This window comes from Gopherus evgoodei, chromosome 3 (assembly GCF_007399415.2).
Source record: "Gopherus evgoodei ecotype Sinaloan lineage chromosome 3, rGopEvg1_v1.p, whole genome shotgun sequence".
NCBI lineage: Eukaryota > Metazoa > Chordata > Testudines > Testudinidae > Gopherus > Gopherus evgoodei.
The window spans coordinates 8,492,362-8,519,709 of record NC_044324.1 but is presented as its reverse complement, the minus strand read 5'-3'; the positions used below and the strand labels follow the sequence as shown (position 1 = coordinate 8,519,709).

The 27,348-nt window shown below is 44.4% G+C and overlaps 2 protein-coding genes across 3 annotated transcripts in view; both read left to right on the top strand.

Moving 5' to 3' along the window:
- GPN1 (GPN-loop GTPase 1) overlaps positions 1 to 21,157 on the top strand; it is a 69,321-nt gene extending 48,164 nt beyond the window's left edge. The window contains exon 14 of one of the 2 annotated variants that reach the window (XM_030554935.1): positions 20,885 to 21,157. In XM_030554935.1, the coding sequence (XP_030410795.1) occupies positions 20,885 to 21,138 (254 nt within the window). In that variant the 3' untranslated portion in view covers positions 21,139 to 21,157. Of the gene's footprint in view, positions 1 to 3,498; positions 4,293 to 20,884 lie in introns of those variants that run through there. The other variant, XM_030554936.1, reaches the window with a different exon arrangement.
- LOC115647646 (zona pellucida-binding protein 2-like) overlaps positions 8,065 to 27,348 on the top strand; it is a 33,136-nt gene continuing 13,852 nt past the window's right edge. The window contains exons 1-3 of the mRNA XM_030554341.1: positions 8,065 to 8,081; positions 21,172 to 21,297; positions 25,301 to 25,444. Coding sequence (XP_030410201.1) covers positions 21,249 to 21,297; positions 25,301 to 25,444 — 193 coding nt within the window. The 5' untranslated portion in view covers positions 8,065 to 8,081; positions 21,172 to 21,248. The remainder of the gene's footprint in view (positions 8,082 to 21,171; positions 21,298 to 25,300; positions 25,445 to 27,348) is intronic.

Here is a 27,348-nt window from a genome sequence, read left to right as displayed (position 1 = left end):
TTGGGCCTAATTCTCACAATCCTGCTGACTGTTTTAGCATCACTGACTTGGTGGACGGAACAGTGCATGATGAACAGAGTCCCCTTTGCTGCCCTGTACCCGTCAGTGGCATTGGTCTCAGATGCTTCAGACCTGGGGTGGGGGGCTCATACTCTCCCTGCACATAAATGTCAGGGAACTCAAGGTGATATGCTTGTCCTGCCAGATGTTCTGTCCCTACCTGTCAGGCAGGGTAATGCAGGTCTTGACGGACAACACGGCCATGATGTTTTACATCAACAAGCAAGTCAAGGTTCACTCCTCGGACCTGTGGCAGGAGGCTCTTCAATTGTGGGACTTCTGTGTGGAACATGCCATTGATGTCAAGGCATCACACCTCCTGGGGGCCCAGAATGCACTGGCGGTTCTCCTCAGCGGGTCATTTTCCTCTCGCTATGAGTGGTCTGTTCATCCAGAGGTCGTCAGTGTTATCTTCCAGAGATCAGGGACTCCCCAGATGGACTTGTTTTCCTCCAGACAGAACAGGAAATGGCAGCAGTTTTGCTGGATGCATGGGCTCAGCGAGGGCTCCCTGTCTGATGCCTTCCTGCTTTCGTGGGCAGGGGGGACTATTGTATGCCTTCCCACTCACACGCCTGGTCCACAAGGTCCTCTTAAAGATCAAAAGAGAGAAGGCAAGGATTATCCTCATAGCCCCAGCATGGCCGCACCCGCATTGATATGGCACACTTCTGGACCTTTTGGTAGCAGCCCTGTCACAGCTCCCAACTTGATCTCGCAGAACCAAAGTTGGTTGCTTCACCTGAACTTCACGTCTCTGCATCTGACAGCTTGGCTGCTGCGTGGCTGAACCCTGAGGAATGGGCCTACTCAGAGCAGGTCCAGCAAGTCTTATTGGGTAGCAGGAAACCCTCTACCAAAGCGATCTACTTGGCCAAGCACGTCACTTGTTGGGCCTCTGATTGGGGTCTTTCCCCATCTCAGTCCAAGATAGTCATCTATGCAGTCCATCTACTCCACCTGAAGCACCAGGATCTGGCCCTATCATTGGTCAAGGTACACAAGGTCGCTGTCTTGGCCTTCCATCATCCGGTCCAGGGTAAATTAGTCTTCTCACACGAGATGACAGTCAGGTTCCGTAAAGGCTTGGGAAGACTTTATCTACAGGTTCGTGACCTGATTCCCCCATGGGACTTGAATCTGCTACTGTCAAAGCTCATGGGGGGGCCCCCTTTGAGCCATTGGCATTTTGTTCCCTGTTACTACTGTCATGGAAGGCGGCCTTCTTGGTGGCAGTTGGGTTGGCCAGAAGGGTCTCTGAAATCAGAGCCCTGACTTCAGAACCCCTTATATGGTGTTTTTCAAAGATGAGGTCTAACTGCATCCCCACCCAGCCTTCCTCCCAAAGGTGGTTTCACAGTCCCATAACAACCAGGACACTTTTCTGCCCATCTTCTTTCCAAAGCTTCACGGATCAGATGAGGATCGTCGACTTCATACCGTAGATGTTAGGTGGGCCCTGGCCTTCTACATCAAAAGGACTAACCCCTTCTGCAAATCAGCGCAGCTCTTTATAGTGGTGGTGAACAGGATGAAAGGTCTGCCAGTATCATCTGAAGATCTGGATAACTGCCTGCGTCTGGGCATGCTATGAGCAAGTGAAAGTCACGCTATCAGCCATTGTGACAGCCCACTGTACAAGGGCCCAGGCTTCATCAGCAGCATTCCTTGTGCAGATTCCAGTCCAAGACATCTGCAGGGCCGCAGTGTGGTCATCAATCCATACCTTCATATCCCACTACACCATCATCCAGCAGGCTTGTGACAATGCCAGTTTTGGGGGAGCAATGTTGCAGTCGACACCTCTGTGAACCCCAAGCCCACTGCCAAGGATACTGTTTGTGAGTCACCTAGAATGGAATTGACATGACCAAGCACTCGAAGAAAAAACGGTTACTAGCCTTCTCTAATTGCTGTTTTTTGAGATGTGTTGCTCATGTCTATTCCATGGCATGCCCTCCTATCCCTTTGTCGGAGTTGCTAGCAAGAAGCAACTGAGGGTGTGGGGCTGGCGGCACCCCTCATATGGGCATGTAAGTGTGGGGCTCCAGGGTGTGCTAGGGCTGTCCCTACAGATACCACTAAGGGGAAAATCTCCAGCAATTGTGCATGTGATGTGTGCACAACTAGTATGGAATGAACATGAGCAACACACCTCGAACAACCGTTATGGAAGGTTAGTAACCGTTTTTTGTGGAGCAGTGTCCCATTGTGCAAGGTGCTGTACGAACACAGAACAGAAAGATAGTACTTCCTAAATAAAGGACAAAGAGATAACAAATGGATGGAGGAGTATATGGAATCAACATGATAAACAGTGGTCTTAGCTCACCGGTAGCCTAACCATTGTCAACATTTTTGTAGGCATCATGGCAAAGAGTTTTGAGGAGGGATTTGAAAGTGGAGAATAAGATAGCTTTGTGGAAGTTTGAGGGAACACCTTCCAAGTGTGAGGAGCAGCACTGGAGAAAATGCTTGTTTGAAAGTGTAACAAGTGTGCAGTGGAGGCTGCCACCACGGGTGGATCAGAGGCAAGCATCAACAGCTCATTAGCAGATGAGATGATTGGTAAAGGGGGATTGACCATGAAGGGCCTTGAAAACAAATGCAAGCAGGTTTATGTTTGAGGTGATAGAGATGGGAGAGCCAGAAGAGGCATGCAAGAGATGGGTGACCTGGTCAAAGAGAGAGGCTAGGAAAATTCCTTGCAGCCAGCATTCTGAATGGATACAAGCAAGGCAAGATTGCATTTGTCAAGGTTAGCAAGAAGAATGTTTCAGTAATTGATGTGAGACTTGGATGAGAGTTTTAGCTGTGTGGATGGATAGGAAAGGCTATGTCTTAGGCTATATCTACACTGCAGAGTTTTGTCACCAAAAGTTATGCTGTTTAATTAAAGCACTTTAATTAAACCACTGTTGCATGTCCACATTATGCTCCTTGTATTGGCAGAGTGCATCCACACTAACATCGACACTGAGAGCAGTGCACTGTGGGTAGCTATCCCACTGTGCAACTGGCCGCAGGGTGTTTTGGGAACGGTTTGCAATGCCTCATGAGGCAGTTAACAGTGTCATATGATATAGATTTTTCAATCCCATTGTTCCATGGGGATCCTACTAGATTGCCAGCCGCTTTTCAACTAAAGTGTGTGTGTTGGGGGGGAGACAGGGAGCGTGTGAGGGAGAGACAGAGACTGTGTGTGTGTTCCTCTTCCCTGTCCAGTTCTCTCTAGCTTCTCATATTCCTCTCCTGGGAATTTCTAGGACTTGAGTGGGCCAAGGAGAAGGGAATTGCAAGTAGATGAAGACCTAGACAGACATTTTCCATCTTACTCTAAGTGTTCCCAGTAGCCTTATTCCCACCTTAACTCAGAACCTTAAGCAGGGTAGGAGCTGGCTTAGTACTGAATTATGTTTTGTTTTTTTGCCCCCCAAGTGACTGAGGAAAGCCACGAAGAACCAGCCTTCAGAAACTTCATGCAGGAGACAAGGATGAAGTACCAGAATAGAAGCAGCCACTAAGAGAGACTTTCAGAAGCAAAGTGCTGCAAACCCTTCGACTGGCGAGAACAGCAAGAGCAAACTGTCCACCACCTTCTGTGCTGTGAAGACACCAGTGCAGCCTTGTATGCAATCTAACTTCTGTGAAGCATTTTCTCTGATACTTAAATATCTGTACTTGAAAAATCAGTTGGTTACTGTGAGCTGGAGTTCTAACTTCAGGTGTTTAAACTTTTGCCATTGTGACTTTTAAAACAAAATAAGGATTGCACTTTTCCCTTTTCTCCAAATAGTTTTGCTCTGCCTTGTTGGGAACTTGAATTCCTGGTGTGTCAGCATTATTGTCTGGAATTTTGATCCACCCCTGGGAGTTCAACACCATCCCCACATTCAAAGCTCATGGTTTCTCTTGGATGCAGGGGATGGGTGAGACCTCTGCTGGAAGGCTCTTCTGAGAATTGTCTCCATTTAGTTATGATGGTGGCTCAAATTAAGAGGGTTGGGGCAATAGTGTTGTGTGATAACAGCCAGAGCCTCAATTTTAAATATATTCCCTATTAAATTCTGCAGCTAAAATTTGATCAGAGGCTAGAAAGGTTTTTTCAGGAACTTTTCTAAATGGAGTTTTCTCTGAGTGACTGAAACAGGGTAACTGAAATGTCACTGCAATCCCATGTTTGACATTTTATTTTGTTCTATAATTTATTATAAAGTATTTTTTGCTATTGACAAATGGCTTAGTGGTGATTGGGAGTGACAGAGTTGGACTCTTTCTTGCTGTGAACGGTTCATTGAATAAGCTTGCTCTGCATGCTTGCAGCACACCCAGAGGCACAACACTGGGAATGAGCTGCATGCCTGAAGCCACAGTATCTTAGCTGTGAAGCTAAATGGCATTTCATCTGGTGACCAGAGACACTGAAAATGCAGGTGCTACAGGAAGTGTTGTTAGTGATTCAGTAGCTGGTGCTCTTCCCTCTGAATCAGAAATGAACCAATACCCTGCATAGTGTTGTGGTGGGTACTGTGCTGCCCACCTACAATTACTCATCCATTTAATCCTTATTCCAAATAGTTCTAAAACTTTTTGGCCCCAAAGACAAGCAAAATGAAGGGTGCTATCCAAGTCGGGAAGAGGGAAATCTTCCCATTACTTACAAAAGCAGCAAAGAATCCTGTGGCACCTTATAGACTAACAGACATTTTGGAGCATGAGCTTTCGTGGGTGAATACCCACTTCGTTGGATGCATGTCACCCACGAAAGCTCATGCTCCAAAATGTCTGTTAGTCTATAAGGTGCCACAGGATTCTTTGCTGCTTTTACAGATCCGGACTAACACGGCTCCCTCTGATACCATTACCTACAGTTACACTTATTTCCTATATACATTATCCATCATCAGGAGGTTTCTTTCTTAGATTTTAAAGCCAGAAAGGATCATTAATATCATGTAGCCCAACCACCTACATGCACAAGCCATAAAATCGCACTCAGTAAGTCCCATAATTTCTTTTTTGAGCTATATCATTGTCATGGTATAAACCACCACTCTGAACCTTAGCGTCCAAAAGATGGGGTACCAGCATGAATTCCTCTAAGCTCAATTACCAGCTTAGTACTTATAGCGCTGCCACCAACCAGGAATTCCAGTGCCCGGTCCCCCCAAAACCTTGCCTGGGGACCCCCAAGACCCAGTCTCTCTGGATCTTAACACAAGGAAAGTAAACCCTTTCCCTCACCGTTGCCTCTCGCAGGCTTTCCCTCCCTGGGTTACCCTGGAAGATCACTGTGATTCAAACTCCTTGAATCTTAAAACAGAGAGGAAAATTCACTTCCCCCCCTCCTTCTCTCTCCCCCTCCCAGACTCTTCCTGAGAGAGAAAGTAATCCTAACACCAAGAGAAGTTAACCTTTCTCTCCCCCTTCCCTCCTTTCTCCCCACCAATTCCCTGGTGGATCCAGACCCAGTCCCCTGGGGTCTCACCAGAATAAAAAACACTCAGGTTCTTAAACAAGAAAAGCTTTTAATTAAAGAAAGAAAAAACAGTAAAAATTATCTTTGTACATTTAAGTTGGAATATGTTACAGGGTCTTTCAGCTATAGACACTGGGAATACCCTCCCAGCCTAAGTATACAAGTACAAATAAAAATCCTTTCAGCAAAATACAAATTTGAACTCCTCCCAGCCAAATACACATTTGCAAATAAAGAAAACAAACATAAGCCTAACTCGCCTTATCACCTAGTACTTACTATTTTGAATTTATAAGAACCTGTATCAGGGAGATTGGAGAGAAACCTGGTTGCACGTCTGGTCACTCTCAGAACCCAGAGAGAACAACCACCAAACACTAATAGCACACACACAAACTTCCTTCCCTCAAGATTTGAAAGTATCCTGTCCCCTGATTGGTCCTCTGGTCAGGTGACAGCCAGGCTCACTGAACTTTTAACCCTTTACAGGCAAAAGAGACATGAAATACTTCTGTTCTGTTAACCCTTAACTATCTGTTTATGACAATCATATATTTTACAAAGATATCCAGTCTTGATTTTAAACGTCAAGTGAGAGAATCCACTGTGTTTCTAGGTATGTTGTTCCAATGGTTAATTATAATCACTATTAAAAATGAGCTCTTAATTTCTATTTTGTTTGCAGTATTGTAGCTGTGCTGGTCCCAGGATATTAGAGAGACATGGTGGTTGAGGTAATATTGATTGGACCAACTCCTGTTGGTGAGAGAGACAAGCTTTCGAGCTACATAGAGCACTTCTTCAGGTCTGGGAAACTATTCAAGGGGAAGTGGTCCATTAACACCTCTGTGGTCATAGCCCCAAAAAGGGGGTTAGTTGGTTCCAGATTGTTGTAAAAGCCATATCATAAGAGCGAACACTTTTTCACAAAACAACCACTCCATATCTGACTTCATTTCCCATCCACATGGGATACTTGCACCCCACCTTAAAAAACGAGCCTGAGAGCTTAATTTAATAATTTTGATGAATGCTAAAAATCGTGGTTTTATTAATGACACTGGATTTATGGCTTGTTACAACAATTGGTAACCCATTAACCCCCCTTTTTTGTCCTATGACTGCAGAGCTGCACACCCTTCAACAAGCTAGATCGCCATTCTGGCTTCCGCCTCCTCTGCCTCAGTCAGGATTGTGAGGTGTTCTCCAGTCCAGCTCCTACAGAAGAAGGAAAAAGACAAGGGGGTTTAGGCAACAGCACACTTCGTCTTCCTGCTCTTCTGCCCAGCCTACCCCCTCTAGAGACCAGGAAAGCCAGAAACATGCATTTTGAGGATGCATGCAAGGATGGCACCCCAGCCGCTGCCCAGGATCCACCTTCTGCTTTTTGCGCAACTGTCTATGCCCCCTCCGGTCAGTCTGGTCGCAGGTGATTTCGGACTGTTGGGTGCTCAACACAATTTCTTTGGGCTACATCCTGCAATTTGTGGCACCCCCTCTTCAAGCCTCTGGCTTTCTGTTCTCTCCTCTTCCTTTCTTGGAAGGTTGCTTTCTTGGTTGCAGTAAGTTCAGCCCACAGTGGCTCTGAGATCAGAGCACTTACATGGAATCACCCTATACAGTCTTTTACAAGGACAAGGTCCAGCTGCATCCACACCCGGCTTTCCTGCCCAAGGTGGCCTCCCAGTTTCATATGGGCCAGGACATTTATCTGCCTGTATTTTTTCCAAAGCCTCATAATCTGGAGGAGAGTTGGCTGCATTCCCTAGATGTCAGAAGGGTGCTAGCCTTCTATATTGAATGGACCAAATCATTTCGCAGATCAACACAGCTGTTTGTCATGGTGGCTGACAGGATGAAAGGTCCGGTGTCCGCTCAAAGACTTTCTTCTAGGATCACCGCCTGCATTTGCTACTGCTATGACCAGACGGAGGTGCCACTTCCAGCAATTGTCACCGCCCACTCAATCAGAGTGCAGGCCTCTTCAGCAGCTTTCCTAGCCCAAGTGTCTATCCAGGACATCTGTATGCCGGCCATCTGGTCATCTGTCCACACGTTCACATCCTATTACATGCGTACCCAACAGGCCTGGGACAATGTTGGCTTCGGTAGAGCAGTACTGCAAGCAACTAAGCTGTGAACTGAGCCCACCTCCAAGGATGCTGTTTGAGTCACTTAGAATGGGACCAACATGAGCAAATACTCAAAGAAGAGAAAAACAGTTACCTTCTTTTCATAACTGTTGTTCTTCGAGATGTTTTGCTCACATCTATTCCATTACTTGCCCTCCTGCCCCTATGTTGGAGTTGCTAGCAAGAAGGAACTGAGAAGATAGTTGGCGCCTGATATACCGACGCATGACTGCAGCACTCAAGGGGTCATCACAGATGACCCCGTGGATACTACTAAGGTAAAAGTCTCCGACGACTGTGCATATGGACGCGCATGCGCACACACGCGCATGCACGCGCGCACACACACACACACCCCTAGAATGGAATGGACATGAGCAACACATCTCGAAGAACAACAGTTACAAAAGGTAGGTAACCGTTTCTTCTTTGCCCTTCTGAAAATTTAGTCACCTCCATGAGTGATATGTCCAACTTGCACTCAAAGCTTCTTTTCCTACTTGTATCCCCTAAATGTTCATTAGAATCTCTGAGTTGTGAACTGACCAGTCAATCACACACCACATTTGGAACTGGAAGTACACAATCGGGCAGTAGCAGAGACCAAAAAAACACAAATACAGTACAGCACTGTGTTAAACATAAACTACTAAAAAAAAAAAAATTGTCTCATTAATCTATTGGAATTCTTTGAGAGGGTTAACAAGCACGTGGCAAGGGTGATCCGGTGGACATAGTGTTCTTGAACTTTCATGGATCAGTAACTTGTTATCAGATAGGAAACAATGGGTAGGAATAAATAGTTTTCACAGTGGAGAGGTAAATGGGGTCCCCTAAGGATCTGTATTATGGCTACTGTTCAATGTATTCATAAATGATCTGGAAAAAGGGGTGAACAGAAAGGTGGCAAAATTTGCAGATATTACAAAACAACTCAAGATAGTTAAATCCAAAGGTGACTCTGAAGAATTACAAAAGAATCTCACAAAATTAGATTACCAGGCAACAGAATGGCATACGAAATTTAATGTTCATAAACACGAAGTAATTCACATTGGAAAACATAATCCCAATTATACATACAAAAGGGTGGGGTCTGAATTAGCCAAAACGAGACCTTGGAGTCATTGTGGATTGTTCTCTGTAAATGTCTGATCAGTGTGTAGCAGCAGTCAAAATAAGCTAACAATATTAGGAACCATTAGAAAAGAGAGAGATACTAAGACAGAAAATATAGTAATAACTATAGAAATCCATGATATGCCCACATCTTGAATACTATGTGCAATTCTGGTCTTCCCTATCTCAAAAAAAATATTAGAATTGGCAAAAGTACTGAGAAGGGCAACAAAAATTATTAGGGGTATGGACCAGTTTCCATAGGAGGAGAGAATAAAGATGGAAAAGAGATGACTGAGGAGGGGATATGATAGATGTCTAGAAAATCATGAATGGTCTGGAGAAAGTGAATAGGGAAGTGTTATTTACCCCTTCATATAACGTACAAACCAGCAGTCACCCAATTTAATGGGCAGCAGGTTTAAAACAAACATAAGGAAATATGTTTTCACACAATGCACAATCAGCCTGTGGCAGTTGTTGCCAGGGGATGTAGAGAAGGCCAAAAGCATAACTGGGTTCAAAAAAGAATGAGAAGTTCATGGAGGATGGGTCCATCAAAGGCTATTTGCCAAGATGATCACTGTTGCAGAGCAGTTTTTAAACTAGGAGATGGGGGAAAGCTGACTGCTGCAGAGGAGCATGTGGATCGGACAGAGACTTCTCTTAGGGGAGAGTCTATTGATAGAAATTCTCTAGGTTATAGTCCAGGAGCAGAGGATGGAAGAGGATAATGTAAGGGCCAGATCAGATGAGAAACTTTCACATAAAGAATCGGACACATGAAGACAGGGCAGACAAATAAACAGGGACAAGTTTTTAAAGTGCTTGTACGCAAATGCTAGAAGTCTAAATAATAAGATGGGTGAACTAGAGTGCCTTGTGATAAAGGGGAATATTGATATAATAGGCATCACAGAAACCTGATGGACTGAGGACAATCAATGGGTCACAGTCATTCCAGGCTACAAAATATATCGGAAGGACCGAACAGGTTGGCGGGGAGGGAGGGAGGAGTGGCGCTATATGTGAAAGCAAATGTAGAATCAAACGAAGTAAAAATCTTAAGTGAATCCACATGTTCCATAGAATCTCTATAGATAGTAATTACATGCTCTAATAAGAAAATAACATTAGGGATCCATTATCAACCACCTGCCCAGGACAGTGATAGTGATGATGAAATGCTAAGGGAAATTAGAGAGGCTATCAAAATTAAGAACTCAATAATGGTGGGGGATTTCAATTACTCCCATATTGACTGGGAACACGTCATCTTAGGACAAAATGCAGAGACAAAATTTCTCAATACTTTAAATGACTGCTTCATGGAACAGCTGGTACGGGAAACCACAAGGGGAGAGGCAACTCTAGATTTAGTCCTGAGTGAAGTGCAGGAGCTGGTCCAAGAGGTAACTATAACAGGACCGCTTGGAAACAGTGACCATAATATAATAACATTTAACATCCCTGTGGTGGGAAGAACATCTCAACAGCCCAACACTGTGGCATTTAATTTCAAAAAGGGGAACTATGCAAAAATGAGAGGGTTAGTTAAACAGAAATTAAAAGGTACAGTGACTAGAGTGAGATCCCTGCAAGCTGCATGGGTGCTTTGTAAAGACACCATAATAGAGGTAGAGGCTCAACTTCAATGTATACCCCAAATTAAGAAACACAGTAAAAGAACTAAAAAAGAGCCACCGTGGCTTAACCATGTAAAAGAAGCAGTGAGAGATAAAAAGACTTCCTTTAAAAAGTGGAAGTCAAATACTAGTGAGGTAAATAGAAAGGGGCATAAACACTACCAAATTAAGTGTAAAAATGTAATAAGAAAAGCCAAAGAGGAGTTTGAAGAATGGCTAGCCAAAAACTCCAAAGATGATGATAAAATGTTTTTTAAGTACATCAGAAGCAGGAAGCCTGCTAAACAACCAGGGGCCCCTGGATGATCAAGATACAAAAGGAGCTCTTAAAGACAATAAAGCCATTGCGGAGACACTAAATGGATTCTTTGCTTCAGTCTTCACGGCTGAGGATGTTAGGGAGATTCCCAAACCTGAGCCAGCTTTTGTGGGTGACAAATCTGAGGAACTGTCAGAGATTGAAGTGTCACTAAAGGAGGCTTTGGAATTAATTGATAAACTCAACATTAACAAGTCACTGGGACCAGACGGCATTCACCCAAGAGTTCTGAAAGAACTCAAATGTGAAGTTGCGGAACTATTAGTTAGGTTTTGTAACCTGTCCTTTAAATCGGCCTCTGTACTCAATGACTGGAAGATAGCTAATGTAACACCAATATTTAAAAAAGGCTATAGAGGTGATTCTGGCAATTAAAGACCAGTAAGTCTAACATCGGTACCGGGCAAATTAGTCAAAACAATAATAAAGAATAAATTGTCAGACAACTAGAAGAACATAAATTGTCGGGCAAAAGTCAACATGGCTTCTGTAAAGGGAAATCATGTCTTACTAATCTATTAGAGTTCTTTGAAGGAGTCAACAAACATGGACAAGGGGGATCCAGTGGACATAGTGTACTTAGATTTCCAGAAAACCTTTGACAAGGTCCCTCACCAAAGGCTCTTACGTAAATTCAGTTGTCATGGGACAAGAGGGAAGGTCCTTTCATGGACTGAGAACTGGCTAAAAGACAGACAACAAAGGGTAGGAATTAATGGTAAAATTTCAGAATGGAGAGGGGTAACTAATGGTGTTCCTCAAGGGTCAGTCCTAGGATTAATCCTATTCAACTTATTCATAAATGATCTGGAGAAAGGGGTAAAAAGTTAGGTGGTAAAGGTTGCAGATGAAACTAAACTGGTCAAGATAGTTAAGACCAAAGCAGACAGTGAAGAACTTCAGAAAGATCTCACAAAACTAAGTGATTGGGCAACAAAATGGCAAATTAAATTTAATGTGGATAAATGTAAAGTAATGCACATTGGAAAAAATAACTCCAACTATATATGCAATATGATGGGGGCTAATTTAGCTACAACGAATCAGGAAAAAGATCTTGGAGTCATCGTGGATAGTTCTCTGAAAATGTCCATGCAGTGTGCAGAGACAGTCAAAAAAGCAAACAGGATGTTAGGAGTCATTAAAAAGGGGATAGAGAATAAGAAGGAGAATATATTATTGCCCTTATATAAATCGATGGTATGCCCACATCTCGAATACTGCGTACAGATGTGGTCTCCTCATCTCAAAAAAAATATGCTGACACTAGAAAAGGTTCAGAGAAGGGCAACTAAAATGATTAGGGGTTTGGAATGGATCCCATATGAGGAGAGATTAAAGAGGCTAGGACTTTTCAGCTCAGAAAAGAGGAGACTAAGGGGGATATGATAGCTAAGGGTTAATGTCTCTTTCACCTGAAGCACCTGACCAGAGGACCAATCAGGAAACCGGATTTTTTCAACTTTGGGTGGAGGGAATTGTGTGTCTGAGGTCTTTGTTTTCTGGCTGCCTGCTTTCTCTGAGCTTTGGAGAAGTAGTTCTGTTTTCTAATCTTCTGTTTCTAAGTGTAAGGACAAAGAGATCAGATAGTAAGTTATATGGTTTCTTTTCTTTGGTATTTGCATGAATATAAGTGCTGGAGTGCTTTGATTTGTATTCTTTTTGAATAAGGCTGTTTATTCAATATTCTTTTAAGCAATCGACCCTGTGTTGTGTCACCTTAATACAGAGAGAACATTTGTATGTATTTTTTCTTTCTTTTTATATAAAGCTTTCTTTTAAGACCTGTTGGAGTTTTTCTTTACTTCAGGGAATTTAAGTCTGTACTCACCAGGGAATTGGTGGGAGGAAGAAATCAGGGGAAATCTGTGTGCGTTGGATTTGCTAGCCTGATTTTGCATTCCCTCTGGGGAATAGGAAAGCCCTTTTTGTTTCCAGGACTGGAAACGGAGAGGGGGAGTCACTCTGTTTGGATTCACAGAGCTTGTGTCTGTGTATCTCTCCAGGAGCACCTGGAGGGGGGGAAGGGAAAAAGGATTATTTCCCTTTGTTGTGAGACTCAAGGGATTTGGGTCTTGGGGTCCCCAGGGAAGGGTTTTCAGGGGGACCAGAGTGCCCCAAAACACTCTAATTTTTTGGGTGGTGGCAGCAAGTACCAGGTCCAAGCTGGTAACTAAGCTTGGAGGTTTTCATGCTAACCCCCATATTTTGGACGCTAAGGTCCAGATCTGGGACTAAGGTTATGATATGAGTGGCAGTGGGTGGGATATAGACAGAATCCAGAAGCCAGTAGGAATATTATATATATTTTTTCTCTGCTAAGGGCTTTTTAGCAGAGAGAAACAGTTTGGTTTTAAAAGGGAACCAGAGAGAATTTTTTTTTCTGCTCTTTCTGGCAGTTTGTGGCTTGCATGTTAAGCAAGAAGTCGTTAAGGTGCTATCACGAGTCTTTTGTCACACAATAGCACTCCCATTGAGAGTCATTACCAGCACTATATAAATGCAAATAAAGTGGTTTTTCAGGTTTACTTAACATTGAAGATTAGCTAAAGGCACTGTTGCTAGGCAGACTTCAGGAGGCAACAGAGCCTGCAGTTCAGAAGAGAAACACCGGAGGGCACCCCAACACAAGAAAACAGGAACCATGTCTACCAAGACAAAAATGGAGGCTGAAGAGCACTTCAAAGAAGCTGAACACAGGTGAGAGATGGAAAAACACAAACAGGAACTAGAAATAAAACAAAAAGAGATGGAGCTGAAAGAAAAGGAAGAAAGCATCAAACTGGCAGCCTTCCAAAGAGAACAGGCAGCCAAAGAGGCAGCACACAAAAGAAAACTAGAAGAAGAAGAGGTGGCCTACCGAAGGAAACAAGCAGAAGAAGAGTTGGCCCACCGCCGAGACATGGAAAAACAACAAAAAGAAATGGAAAAACAACAAAAAGAGTATGAAGAGAAGGAAAAACAGAGAAAACATGAACTGGACTTGGCAAAAGCTGGGCTGCATGTGCCAGCCAATCCTAACAACCCATCGCCCATTATTGCTCCACAGCACAGGAAATTTCCCACCTACAAGGCAGGTGATGACACCGAGGCCTTCTTGGAAAATTTTGAAAGAGCCTGTCTTGGGTACAGCATCCCCGAAGACCAGTACATGGTAGAATTAAGGCCACAACTCAGTGGACCTTTAGCAGAGGTGGCAGCTGAAATGCCTAAGCAGCAAATGAATGACTATAAACTTTTTCAAACCAAGGCCAGATACAGAATGGGGATAACCCCAGATCATGCCCGTCGGCGCTTCAGAACCCAAAAGTGGAAACCAGAGGTGTCATTTCCCAAACACGCCTACTACATTGCAAAAAACTATGAGGCCTGGATAACAGGAAACAACATTCAAACCTTGGAAGAACTGAACCTCCTCATACAAATGGAGCAGTTCTTGGACGGTGTTCCTGAAGACATCACACGGTACATACAAGATGGAAAACCCAAAAATCTCGCTGAGGCGGGGGAGATTGGAGCCAAATGGATGGAACTGGCAGAAAGCAAGAAAGCTACTGTCAAGGGGAACGATTACCCCAGGGGGCACACAGACCATAAACCCTACAACCGAGGACAGCCAAAGACCCCACATACCACCCAAGTAAAGCCACAGACACCCTACCCTTCCACCTCACCAGTCTCCAGTAACTCACCTCGGCCCAGTGACCCATCAGATGGAAGATGCTTTAAGTGTAATGAACTGGGACATATCAAGGCCAACTGTCCAAAGAACACCATGTGAGTGCAATTCATTACACCACCATCACACCAAAGATCCCCAGGCCCGGATGCCTCTCAAATACCCTTGGAGCGAAGGGAAAATTTGAGAGTGGGCGGAAAGAAGGTTACTGCGTGGAGAGACACGGAGGCACAAGTGTCAGCTATCCACCAATCCTTCGTTGACCCCAAATTCATCAACCCAGAGGCCAAAGTTACAATTTACCCCTTCATGTCACAAGCTGTAGACTTGCCTACAGTTCAACTGCCTGTCCAGTACAAAGGCTGGTCAGGAATGTGGACTTTTGCAGTCCATGACAATTATCCTATCCCCATGCTACTGGGGGAAGACTTGGCCAACCAGGTGAGGCGGGTCAAGAGAGTGGGAATGGTTACACGTAGCCAAACCAGGCAAGCTTCCAGACCCATTCCTGTTCCTGAGCCGTCCACAGAGGCCCCATCTGTGTTACCAGAGACAGAGGTAGTGGACCCGGATTCCATGCCTACCACTGAAACAGCCACAGCATCTCCAGTCCCAGGCCCGGAACTGGAACAGCAACCAGCACCAGCGATTGCAACCCCATCTTCAAACTCAACGCCAGAGGGCGCCAGCGAGCCAGAACTGGCAGAAGCACAAGACAGCCATACCCAAAAGGCTCAGCCAGAGCCTGAAATACCCTCAGGTGCACCAGCGGGGAGCGGTTCACCAGCAACGGAAACAACCCCATCACCTACATCGCTTCCAGAGGGACCAAGCCCAAGTCCACAGTCTGAGGAAGAACTGGTGACCCCAGCCTCAAGGGAACAGTTCCAGACTGAGCAGGAAGCAGATGACAGCCTTCATAAAGCGTGGGCGGCTGCACGGAGCACCCCACCGCCTCTCAGCTCTTCTAATCGATCCCGGTTTGTTATAGACCAAGGACTTTTATACAAGGAAATTCTTTCTGGTGGACACCGGGAAGAATGGCAGCCGCAAAAACAGTTGGTGGTTCCAACTAAGTACCGGGGGAAGCTCTTAAGCTTAGCCCATGATCATCCCAGTGGCCATGCTGGGGTGAACAGAACCAAGGACCGGTTGGGGAAGTCCTTCCACTGGGAGGGGATGGGCAAGGACGTTGCCAAGTATGTCCGGTCTTGTGAGGTATGCCAAAGAGTGGGTAAGCCTCAAGACCAGGTCAAGGCCCCTCTCCAGCCACTCCCCATAATTGAGGTCCCATTTCAGCAAGTAGCTGTGGATATTCTGGGCCCTTTCCCAAAAAAGACGCCCAGAGGAAAGCAGTACGTACTGACTTTAGTGGACTTTGCTACCCGATGGCCAGAAGCAGTAGCTCTAGGCAACACCAGGGCTAACACTGTGTGCCTGGCCTTAACAGACATCTTTGCCAGGGTAGGTTGGCCCTCCGACATCCTTACAGATTCAGGGTCTAATTTCCTGGCAGGGACCGTGAAAAAACTGTGGGAAACTCATGGGGTGAATCACTTGGTTGCCACCCCGTACCACCATCAAACCAATGGCCTGGTGGAAAGGTTCAATGGAACTTTGGGGGCCATGATACGGAAATTCATCAACGAATTCTCCAATAATTGGGACCTAGTGTTGCAGCAGTTGCTGTTTGCCTACAGGGCTGTACCACATCCCAGTTTAGGGTTTTCACCATTTGAACTTGTGTATGGTCACGAGGTTAAGGGGGCATTACAGTTGGTGAAGCAGCAATGGGAGGGGTTTACGCCTTCTCCAGGAACTAACATTCTGGACTTTGTAAGCAACCTACAAAGCACCCTCCAACACTCTTTAGCCCTTGCTAGAGAAAACCTAAAGAATGCTCAGGAAGAGCAAAAGGCCTGGTATGACAGACATGCCAGAGAACGTTCCTTCAAGGTAGGAGACCAGGTTATGGTCTTGAAGGCGCAACAGGCCCATAAGATGGAAGCATCATGGGAAGGGCCATTCACGGTCCAAGAGCGCCTGGGAACTGTAAACTACCTCATAGCATTTCCCAATTCCTCACTAAAGCCTAAAGTGTACCATGTTAATTCTCTCAAGCCTTTCTATTCCAGAGACTTACAGGTTTGTCAGTTTACAGTCCAGGGAGATGATGCTGAGTGGCCTGACGGTGTCTACTACGACGGGAAAAAAGACGGTGGCGTGGAAGAGGTGAACCTCTCAACCACCCTGGAACGTCTGCAGCGGCAACAAATTAAGGAGCTGTGCACTAGCTTCGCCCCATTGTTCTCAGCCACCCCAGGACGGACTGAACGGGCATACCACTCCATTGATACAGGTAATGCTCACCCAATCAGAACCCCACCCTACCGGGTGTCTCCTCATGCCCAAGCTGCTATAGAACGGGAGATCCAGAACATGCTACAGATGGGTATAATCCGCCCATCTACCAGTGCATGGGCATCTCCAGTGGTTCTGGTACCCAAACCAGATGGGGAAATACGCTTTTGCGTGGACTACCGTAAGCTAAATGCGTTAACTCGTCCGGACAACTATCCAATGCCACGCACCGATGAGCTATTGGAGAAGTTGGGACGTGCCCAGTTCATCTCTACAATAGACTTAAGCAAGGGGTACTGGCAAGTACCGCTAGATGAACCTGCCAAGGAGAGGTCAGCATTCGTCACCCATGCGGGGGTGTATGAATTCAATGTCCTTCCTTTCCGCCCTCGAAATGCACCCGCCACCTTCCAGAGGCTGGTAGATGGTCTACTAGCTGGACTGGGAGAATTTGCAGTTGCCTACCTCAATGATGTGGCCATTTTTTCAGACTCCTGGCCCGAACACCTACTCCACCTGGAAAAGGTCTTTGGGTGCATCAGGCAGGCAGGACTAACTGTTAAGGCCAAAAAGTGTCAAATAGGCCAAAACAGAGTGACTTACCTGGGGCACCAGGTGGGTCGAGGAACCATAACCCCCCTACAGGCCAAAGTGGATGTTATCCAAAAGTGGCCTGTCCCAAGGTCAAAGAAACAGGTCCAATCCTTCTTAGGCTTGGCCGGATACTACAGGCGATTTGTACCACACTACAGCCAAATCGCTGCCCCATTGACTGACCTGACCAAAAAGACCCAGCCAAATGCAGTTAAGTGGACTGATGAGTGTCAAAAGGCCTTTACCCAACTTAAGGCAACGCTCATGTCTGACCCTGTGCTCAGGGCCCCGGACTTTGACAAGCCATTCCTAGTAACCACGGATGCATCTGAGCGTGGTATAGGAGCAGTGCTCATGCAGGAAGCAACAGATCACAACTTCCATCCTGTCGTGTTTCTCAGCAAGAAACTGTCTGAGAGGGAAAGTCACTGGTCAGTCAGTGAAAAGGAATGCTATGCCATTGTGTACGCCCTGGAAAAGCTACGCCCATATGTTTGGGGACGGCGGTTCCAACTACAAACTGACCATGCTGCACTAAAGTGGCTTCATACTGCCAAGGGGAACAACAAGAAACTTCTTCGTTGGAGTTTAGCTCTCCAAGATTTTGATTTTAAGATTCAGCACATCACAGGAGCTTCTAACAAAGTAGCTGATGCACTGTCCCGTGAGAGTTTTCCAGAATTCAGTAGTTAAACAGTGTTCTTAAAATGTAGAAGTCTGTTAGTTATATACTTAGGGGTATATGTAAAGGTGCATGTGTTGTATTAATCTGTTTATTTTCAAGTTCTAGAAGGAAATCGCCGCCAGTGAGCTTCCCCACTGTCTGCAATTTGGGGGGCGTGTCATAAACAGATAGCTAAGGGTTAATGTCTCTTTCACCTGAAGCACCTGACCAGAGGACCAATCAGGAAACCGGATTTTTTCAACTTTGGGTAGAGGGAATTGTGTGTCTGAGGTCTTTGTTTTCTGGCTGCCTGCTTTCTCTGAGCTTTGGAGAAGTAGTTCTGTTTTCTAATCTTCTGTTTCTAAGTGTAAGGACAAAGAGATCAGATAGTAAGTTATATGGTTTCTTTTCTTTGGTATTTGCATGAATATAAGTGCTGGAGTGCTTTGATTTGTATTCTTTTTGAATAAGGCTGTTTATTCAATATTCTTTTAAGCAATCGACCCTGTGTTGTGTCACCTTAATACAGAGAGAACATTTGTTTGTATTTTTTCTTTCTTTTTATATAAAGCTTTCTTTTAAGACCTGTTGGAGTTTTTTTCTTTACTTCAGGGAATTTAAGTCTGTACTCACCAGGGAATTGGTGGGAGGAAGAAATCAGGGGAAATCTGTGTGCGTTGGATTTGCTAGCCTGATTTTGCATTCCCTCTGGGGAATAGGAAAGTCCTTTTTGTTTCCAGGACTGGAAACGGAGAGGGGGAGTCACTCTGTTTGGATTCACAGAGCTTGTGTCTGTGTATCTCTCCAGGAGCACCTGGAGGGGGGGAAGGGAAAAAGGATTATTTCCCTTTGTTGTGAGACTCAAGGGATTTGGGTCTTGGGGTCCCCAGGGAAGGGTTTTCAGGGGGACCAGAGTGCCCCAAAACACTCTAATTTTTTGGGTGGTGGCAGCAAGTACCAGGTCCAAGCTGGTAACTAAGCTTGGAGGTTTTCATGCTAACCCCCATATTTTGGACACTAAGGTCCAGATCTGGGACTAAGGTTATGATACTCCTCATCTCAAAAAAAATATGCTGACACTAGAAAAGGTTCAGAGAAGGGCAACTAAAATGATTAGGGGTTTGGAATGGATCCCATATGAGGAGAGATTAAAGAGGCTAGGACTTTTCAGCTCAGAAAAGAGGAGACTAAGGGGGATATGATAGAGGTATATAAAATCATGAGTGATGTGGAGAAAGTAGATAAGAAAAAGTTATTTTACTTATTCCCATTATACAAGAACTAGGGATCACCAAATTAATGTGCAGCAGGTTTAAAACAAATAAAAAGAAGTTCTTCACATAGCGCACAACTTGTGGAACTCCTTATCTGAGGGGGCTGTGAAGGCTGGGACTATAACAGCGTTTAAAAGAGAACTGGATAAATTCATGGAGGTTAAGTCCATTAATGGCTATTAGCCAGGGTGGGTAAGGATGGTGTCCCTAGACTCTATTTATCAGAGGGTGGAGATGGATGGCAGGAGAGAGATCACTTGATCATTACCTGTTAGGTTCACTCCCTCTAGGGCACCTGGCATTGGCCATTGTCGATAGACAGGATTCTGGGTTAGATGGACCTTTGGTCTGACCCAGTATGGCCGTTCTTATGTTCTTATGGGTACAACCCATGCTCTGGGTGTCCCTCATCCTCTGACTGCCAGAAGCTGGGACTGGACAATGGGATGGATCACTTGATAATTGCCCTGTTCTGTTCTTTCCCTCTGAGGCACTGGCCAATGTTGGAAAACAAGATATTGGGCTAAATGCACCATTGGTCTGCTCCTGTATGGCCATTTTTACATTATGTATTCAAGTTGTACGGGAACCACTTCCAGCTTATTCTCCAGTGTTTGATAATTTCTGACATTCTCTTGGAAACAGAGTATGTTCCACCAGTTGTTCCTATTGATATAGTGACTCAGGGACTCTGACATCACTTTGTCTGATAATGTGGACTAGTCATCTGTAGCTCTTCTCCCTAACCACAATGACTTTCAGCTATTCCATGATCAAGTTGAAGACAGCTGACCCCCTGTTACATGGCCCACAGAGAATGCTCAGGCACTTTAAGCTCCAAGGGTGGAAGTATCCTTTAGATTTTTCAGGTCCTGAGGTCACAGCTGATAATTCTTTTAGCAAGCTCTAATTATACTATAGTAACTGGGAGAGTGGGGGCATAAGGGAGAGAACGGTCCTAGCTGTGCAGACAATCTAGATGGATCTTCCCCATGGAGGGCCGGAAGTCCCAGATCTTCTGCCTCCTTTTGATTACTGGGGCTGTATTTGGTGAAAGCTCAGGTCATTAATGGTGATGGGAATATGAGGATAGCTCTTACCTGGGTCATTAACACCAGTGATTTATTTGGGTCATATTGACTGTATTTCCTCAACTGAGCACTGATAGTATGTCATTTCTGAGAAAGTTAGTCTCCAGCAATCAAAAGGGATTCTAACAAACCTTAATCCAAAGCTCTCCTGATGAGGCCTGGGAATCCTCTGGCCTCTTTCTGTGGGTTCCAGGCCTTTATTTGGACTAGAGGTTTGGAACTAGAGACTTTCAGCAGAAAAGTGTGGGCTGGTCATAGACTTAAAGCTTCCAGAGAAGATCCCCAAAGTGTGATACTGCTGTGCATGTGTAGAATGGCTGGTGTTCACCTCCCTATGGTGGATGCACTGATCCTGTTTATACCTGAGAAGCACAAGGAGATCCCTTCTGTCTAGCTTTTGTCTGTGGTCGCTTATTTTGTGGGGTGCCAGAATGAGTGAAGTTTCCCCTTCCTCCTGCCTCTGCAGGGTTTGTTCATGTTCCAATTCCAACCCGAAAAATCCTCCCATTACAAAGGGCTAATGCTCAGCCAGTATTATCAAGGCACCCACAAAGAGAGAACATGAAGCAGCTTATCTATGGGAAGGAAAATGAGATAGGTAAGTGCCTGAAGAGCATCCTCCGTCCCCACCCAATGCTCTACATGGGGACAGTAACTCGGTCTCTGGAGCCCCATAGTCTCCACCCCCTTATCTGGCCCCAGCACCTACATTTTGTGTAGAGATAATTAATAACGATCTTTGTTGTACCTTAGTTTATGTCTTCATCCGCATTAACAGTGCAGGGACAGTCCTGCCCTGCTCCTCTGAACAGCTGGGAACAAAGACGTGGATGGATCAAGTTTACAGATGGACCAAGGACACTGGGCAGGAAATTCAAGGTGCTGTAAGTCCTCCAACCTCCCTCCTAGGACTGAAGCTCTCTGTTAATTCCTCTGTGTTGGCTAGGCAGCTGGCATGAATCAGGGCCTCCCTTCATTAGGATGGAGAACCTACAGGATATTACCCCTTTTGTCTCTTCTCTGCCCTGCAAATGGTTTGTATTAGATCCAGTATTCTGTAAGACCTCTTCTGGTGTATTCATGTGTTCCTGACCACTGCTGGCCTAAGAGCCTGAAGTCACTGCTTTGCTACTGAACAAAAAAGGTGCTCATCCAGCTTTTCTCTGTGATTAATTCATTGGCTGCATTGCCTCCTCTTACTTGTAAGAGTTGAGTATATCAGCCTTACTGGCTGTTACAAATGCTTTGAGCACACTTTGTGTCAGTTTAGCCTGTTGTCAGTCACCAGCACAAGGAACTAGTCCAGCTTCTAGTGTTGTTGTGTTGGAACCAGCATCTCCAGCTCACTTTTTCACCTTTAGGGTGAAATTTACCCCGGGACAGAAAGCCTAAGAGCACCTGAATCTTTCAAGACTTGTCCTGATCTTTTCATGTGTGCAAATTCACCCATAGTCCTCAAATGTTTCTCAGATGTATTGTTATCTGGCACCTCCATTTAGGACAGAATCATGGATTCTAAGGACAGAAGCCAACCATTGTAATTATTTAGTCCAACCTCCTGCATAGCACAGGTCAGAGCATTTCATCCAGTGTATCCTGTATCAAGCCCAATAACTAATCTTTGAACAAGTGAACGGCCCCATGATACTTGTAAGACTTTGGCACCTATTTCCAATGGAGCTGCAGCCAGCTCCTCAATTTGGTTTTAATTAGGGCTGTCGATTAATCGCAGTTAACTCACACAATTAACTAAAAAAATTGTGATTAAAAAAATTAATCGCGATTAATCGCAGTTTTAATTGCACTGTTAACAATAGAACATCAATTGAAATTTACTAAATATTTTGGATGCTTGTCTACATTTTCATTTCTATTGTATTCTGTGTTGTAATTGAAATCAGTATATATAATTTTTATTATAAATATTTGCACTGTAAAAATGATAAAAAATTGTATTTTTCTATTCACCTCATACAAGTACTGTAGTGCAATCTCAGTCATGAAAGTGCAACTTACAAAGGTAGATTTTTTTTTGTTACATAACTGCATTCAAAAACAAAACAATGTAAAACTTCAGAGCCTACAGGTCTAATCAGTCCTACATCTTGTTCAGCCAATCGCTAAGACAAATAGTTTGTTTACATTTACAGGAGATAATGCTGCCCTCTTCTTATTTACAATGTCACCAGAAAGTGAGAGCAGATGTTTGCATGGCACTTTTGTAGCCGGCATTGCAAGGTATTTACGTGTCAGATATGCTAAACTTTCGTATGTCCCTTTATGCTTTGGCCACCATTCCAGAGGACATGCTTCCATGCTGATGACACTCATTAAAAAATGTGATAATTAAATTTGTGACTGAACTCTTTAAGGGGAGAATTGTATGTCTCTTGTTCTGTTTTACCTGCATTCTGCCATGTAATTGTTATAGTGGTCTCAGATGATGACCCAACATACGTTCATTTTAAGAACATTTTCACTGCAGATTTCACAAAAATTAAAGAAGGTACCAATGTGAAATTTCTAAAGATAGCTATAGCACTTGACCCAAGGTTTAAGAATCTGAAGTGCCATCCAAAATCTGAGAGGGACAAGGTAGGGAGCCTGCTTTCAGAAGTTATAAAAGAGCAACACTCTGATGCGGAAACTACAGAACCTGAACCACCAAAAAGAAAATCAACCTTCTGCTGGTGGCATCTGACTCAGATGATGAAAACAAACATGCGTTGGTCCACACTGATTTGGATTGTTATCGAGCAGAACCCATCATCAGCATGGACGCATGTGTTCTGGAATGATGGTTGAAGCATGAAGTGACATATGCATCTTTAGCGCATCTGACGCGTAAATATCTTGCAATGCTGGCTACAACAGTGCCATGAGAACACCTGGTCTCACTTCAGGTGACATTGTAAACAAGAAGCGGGCAGCATTATCTCCTGCAAATCTAAACACACTTGTTTGTCTAAGCAATTGGCTGAACAAGAAATAGGACTGAGTGGACTTGCGGGCTCTAAAATTTCACATTGTTTATTTTTGAATGCAGGTTTTTTGTACATAATTCTACATTTGTAAGTTCAACTTTCATGATAGAGATTGCACTACAGTACTTGTATTAGGTTAATTGAAAAATACTATTTCTTTTTTTTTACAGTGCAAATACTTGTAATCAAAAATAAATATAAAATGAGCACTGTACACTTTGTATTCTGTTATAATTGAAATCAATATATTTGAAAAGGTAGAACAAAATCCCCAAATATTTAAATAAATGGTATTCTATTATAGTTTAACAGCATGATTAATCATATGAATAATCGTGATTAATTTTTTTAATTGCATGATTAATCATGATTAGCTTTTATAATTACTCGACAGCCCTAGTTTTAATGGATTTATCCTTCATCCAGGGCACCTGGGTCTCCCAAGCTGAAAGGAGTCAGGGCACCAGGCTTGTACATGAGCATTTAGGGCATGAAATTGTGCCTTCAATTTTTAGTACATGTAGAGCCCTGCAGTATGTGTGCACAACTGATGTTTAGACAGTTTGCTTGTAATCATGTCATTTGTTTGCACGATCAAGGAACTTCTGCAGATGAAAGGTGAGGCTCCTTCAAAATGTGCTACTTAATTGTAGACTGATAAACTTTGGATAATGTACAGGAGAGGAAGAAGTTGAGAGTAGATGATGTAAAAGGCCTTTTCCATCTGTCTTACTTTTCTGATCCTGTAATATAGACAAGACTTCAAAGAAAAAAACAAGGGATGGAAGAATCTACCATGAACTCAGTCATTTTGATGCCAGTGCCCCAAGATGACCCCAGATGGGGCTGTGCTGCAGGAAGCAGTATTGGTGACATAGTAGGATGTGCTCCCCCCCTTGAGCCGGTACTGACCCCAATGCCTCAGAATTGTGCTGGGAGTGGGGCTGTGCTGCTGGAAGTGCCATTTTTGGTCCATATTTGAAACTGAAGACCTGTGGAAATTTAATTTTTGTTTCCCTAAATTATTGCCTCCTCCCTATAGCTTCAGTTGGATGTAGGGTTCATCTTTACTTCTTTTCTTAAACTGTTGTGCATTAGGGATGCTTGACTGTTAAACATCTGCTATATAACACCCCATAAATGGCTGCATTTTTCAGTGGTGGGGGAATAGATCATATATGTGTGAGTTTTTTAAATTGCCTGTTAGCCAATATATGTTAGGTGTAGTATACACCACATTAATGGGTATTATGCTCACATTATTTATATAATTAGTCTATAGTTAGACTATTTATATACATTATATAAATAAAGTGCTGGGAAGGTTTGTTAACTGAATGTATTATGCTCTTCCCATAAGTCTGTTCACCCATGTCAGGCCTCGCACAGCACTGTCCAAAGCTGAAGTCAGCTTTGACATTAGAAAATAGGAAACTTGTCAAGGCAAAGGTGCATGGATACTTTGTATGAAGTATAGTTAGGAAGTGCTTTGTGGCTTATCAATGGTTGGAATGTTGTATTCAAAACAAGGAAGTGTAGGGAAGTACTAATGGCAAGCTGGCACAAACTAGCGGGTTAAACTTAAACTTCTAGTAATGCATAACTTGTAAAATCATACTATCTGAAATGAGTGTCTTCGAAGCACACTTGTGTAATGTGAACATGCTGCAAGAGTTTGCTTCCTGGAAGGAGAATATGTATATCTCTCTTTCATATTGTACTGCTTTGTCTTTGGACAATAAATTTGGCCAAAATTAGTTATTTGGTTTCTTGAACCTTTATAAGAATGAACTGAGAGTGTAGTCAATGTGCCCCAGGATGTGTGGTTAATCTGTTGGATTTGGAGTTCTGTGACTGGAACAGAAGACCACAATCCATAATCTCTCCATCTCTTCTAGATTCCAAATATTGCTCCATACTGGAGAATGGATCCCTAGCCTTCAAGGACTTTGGCCCAGAGCAGTCTGGAATCTACAAATGCAGTGTCTCCTATTCCAAAGAGGACAAGCGCTACACAAAGCACTTCCATTTCTTTGTCAGGGGTATGATATGTAGTAAAGCTGCCCAAGGTGCAGAGAGGTGCAGGAGAGGGATTGGTTGTTTTGTGAAGAACAAGTCAAGATGCCAGAGATAAATGATTGCCATGACCAAAGGGGGGAGCATGATCTCCTATACTGGAGAGACCCAGGGAGTCTGAGTATTGATGGAGGTTAGGGTGTTGAGGAGAGTGCCAGTGGGAATAACTGTGGGTCACTAAGGGTATGTCTACACTGAGATTAAGAAAACCCATGGCACAGCCCCAAAGCTAAGGAGGAGCATGAGCAGGCACTGCCCCCACCCCCGTACATTTGTTTACTCCTGTAAATAAGATGTTCCAGTTTTTCTTCCCCAGTTTCTTATTCTGAGTTTGCTCAGATGAGTGACTGTAGTACTAAAGCCACAAAGTAGTAGTCACAATTCTAGTAGCCCTTGGGCGTAGGGTGTGTTAGTGACCTTGTTTCAGCTAAATGAAGTGTGGTGACTGCATTACATTGCTGCCATAATAAAAGATGTGCAAGAAAGTCTCTGCAAAGTGAGGACGCATGGTTCTATGCTTGAGTTTCTGTGACCAGACCCTGCCTGCCGGTTTGGACGGGAGTCAAGAATTCCTTTCAGACAGAGGGAGGCTATATTTTATAACCTGTTTAATATCTTGTGATAGCTTTTTCCATAAACAACACTTATTCTGAAGTTATGGTATTAAAAGGCAGACCTTCAATGAAAAGATCAGATTTATTAGAGTCAAATTGGTTGTCTTTAGCCATATTATTCTTCCGAACAAGATATACTGGACTCAACGTTTGTTTAAGGCTAAGTTGGCCACACACAGTGAATGTTGGACAACCAAACAGCCACATGACAACCTTTCATACATCCTCTATACCAGCGGTTCTCCAACTGGGGTCCACAGACCCCCTGGGGCTCCGTGAGGGTACTCCCTGGCGTCCGTAAGTCATGTCTGGCTCTAGGCAGTCCACAAGTCATGTCTGGGGCCAGCAGCCCTGCTAATCAACTCCTCCCCCTCCCTCCCAGTGCCTCCTGCATGCCACAGAACAGTTGTTGAAAACTCCCCCCGAGCGGAGTTTACAAAAATGTGTAAATCAAAATGGGGGTCCTCAGCTTGCTAAAGTTTAAGAACTGCTGCTCTATACTTCTCCAAAAATGCATGTGTTTTGAAACATCATAGTCAGTGCTGTCTCAAAAATTTTTCTCTTTCTCCAAGCTTGTGTACTTTTAGGGGTGCTGGATGAGTTGGTTTTACCAATTAACATTAAGAAATGGATTGTGGTATCTAGTGAAATCTGTGACTTCCAAAGACCTCTGTGACTTCAGCCAGCTGCCAACTGGGAGCTGCAGGATGCCGCCACCATATATGGCAGCCGGGAGCTGCAGCGTACCCCTGCCACCTGAGGTGGTGTGGCCCTCCGAGCTCCTGTGGGCGGCAGGGGTACCCCAGAGCTCGCAGGTGCGGGGGACCCCACAACTCACTGCTGCTGCCCCACAGCTCCTGCCTGCTGCTGGGGGGCAGGAGTACCCCGCTGCTTCTCACCACCATGGGCGCCTAGGGGCTCCGAGCCGCTGCAGGGGACCCTGCAGCTGCTGACCACCTCTGCGGTTCTGAGCCATGAGGGGAGGGGGACCCTGGAACTCCGAGCCTGCACAGGTGGCGGGAACCTCCCGGAGCTCCCAGCCAACCCCCACAGTGACTCCCCATTTTGTCATGGATACTTTTTATAAATGCCAGGGACAGGCCACGGGTTTCCATGAATTTTTCTTTATTAACCTGTCCCTGACGTTTACTAAAAATATCCATGACAAAATTTTAGCCTTAGTTATGGTGTCACTTATTTATCTCTTTAGTCATTTGAATAATTGATGCCCTTGCATGACTTCTATGGGTTCAGTT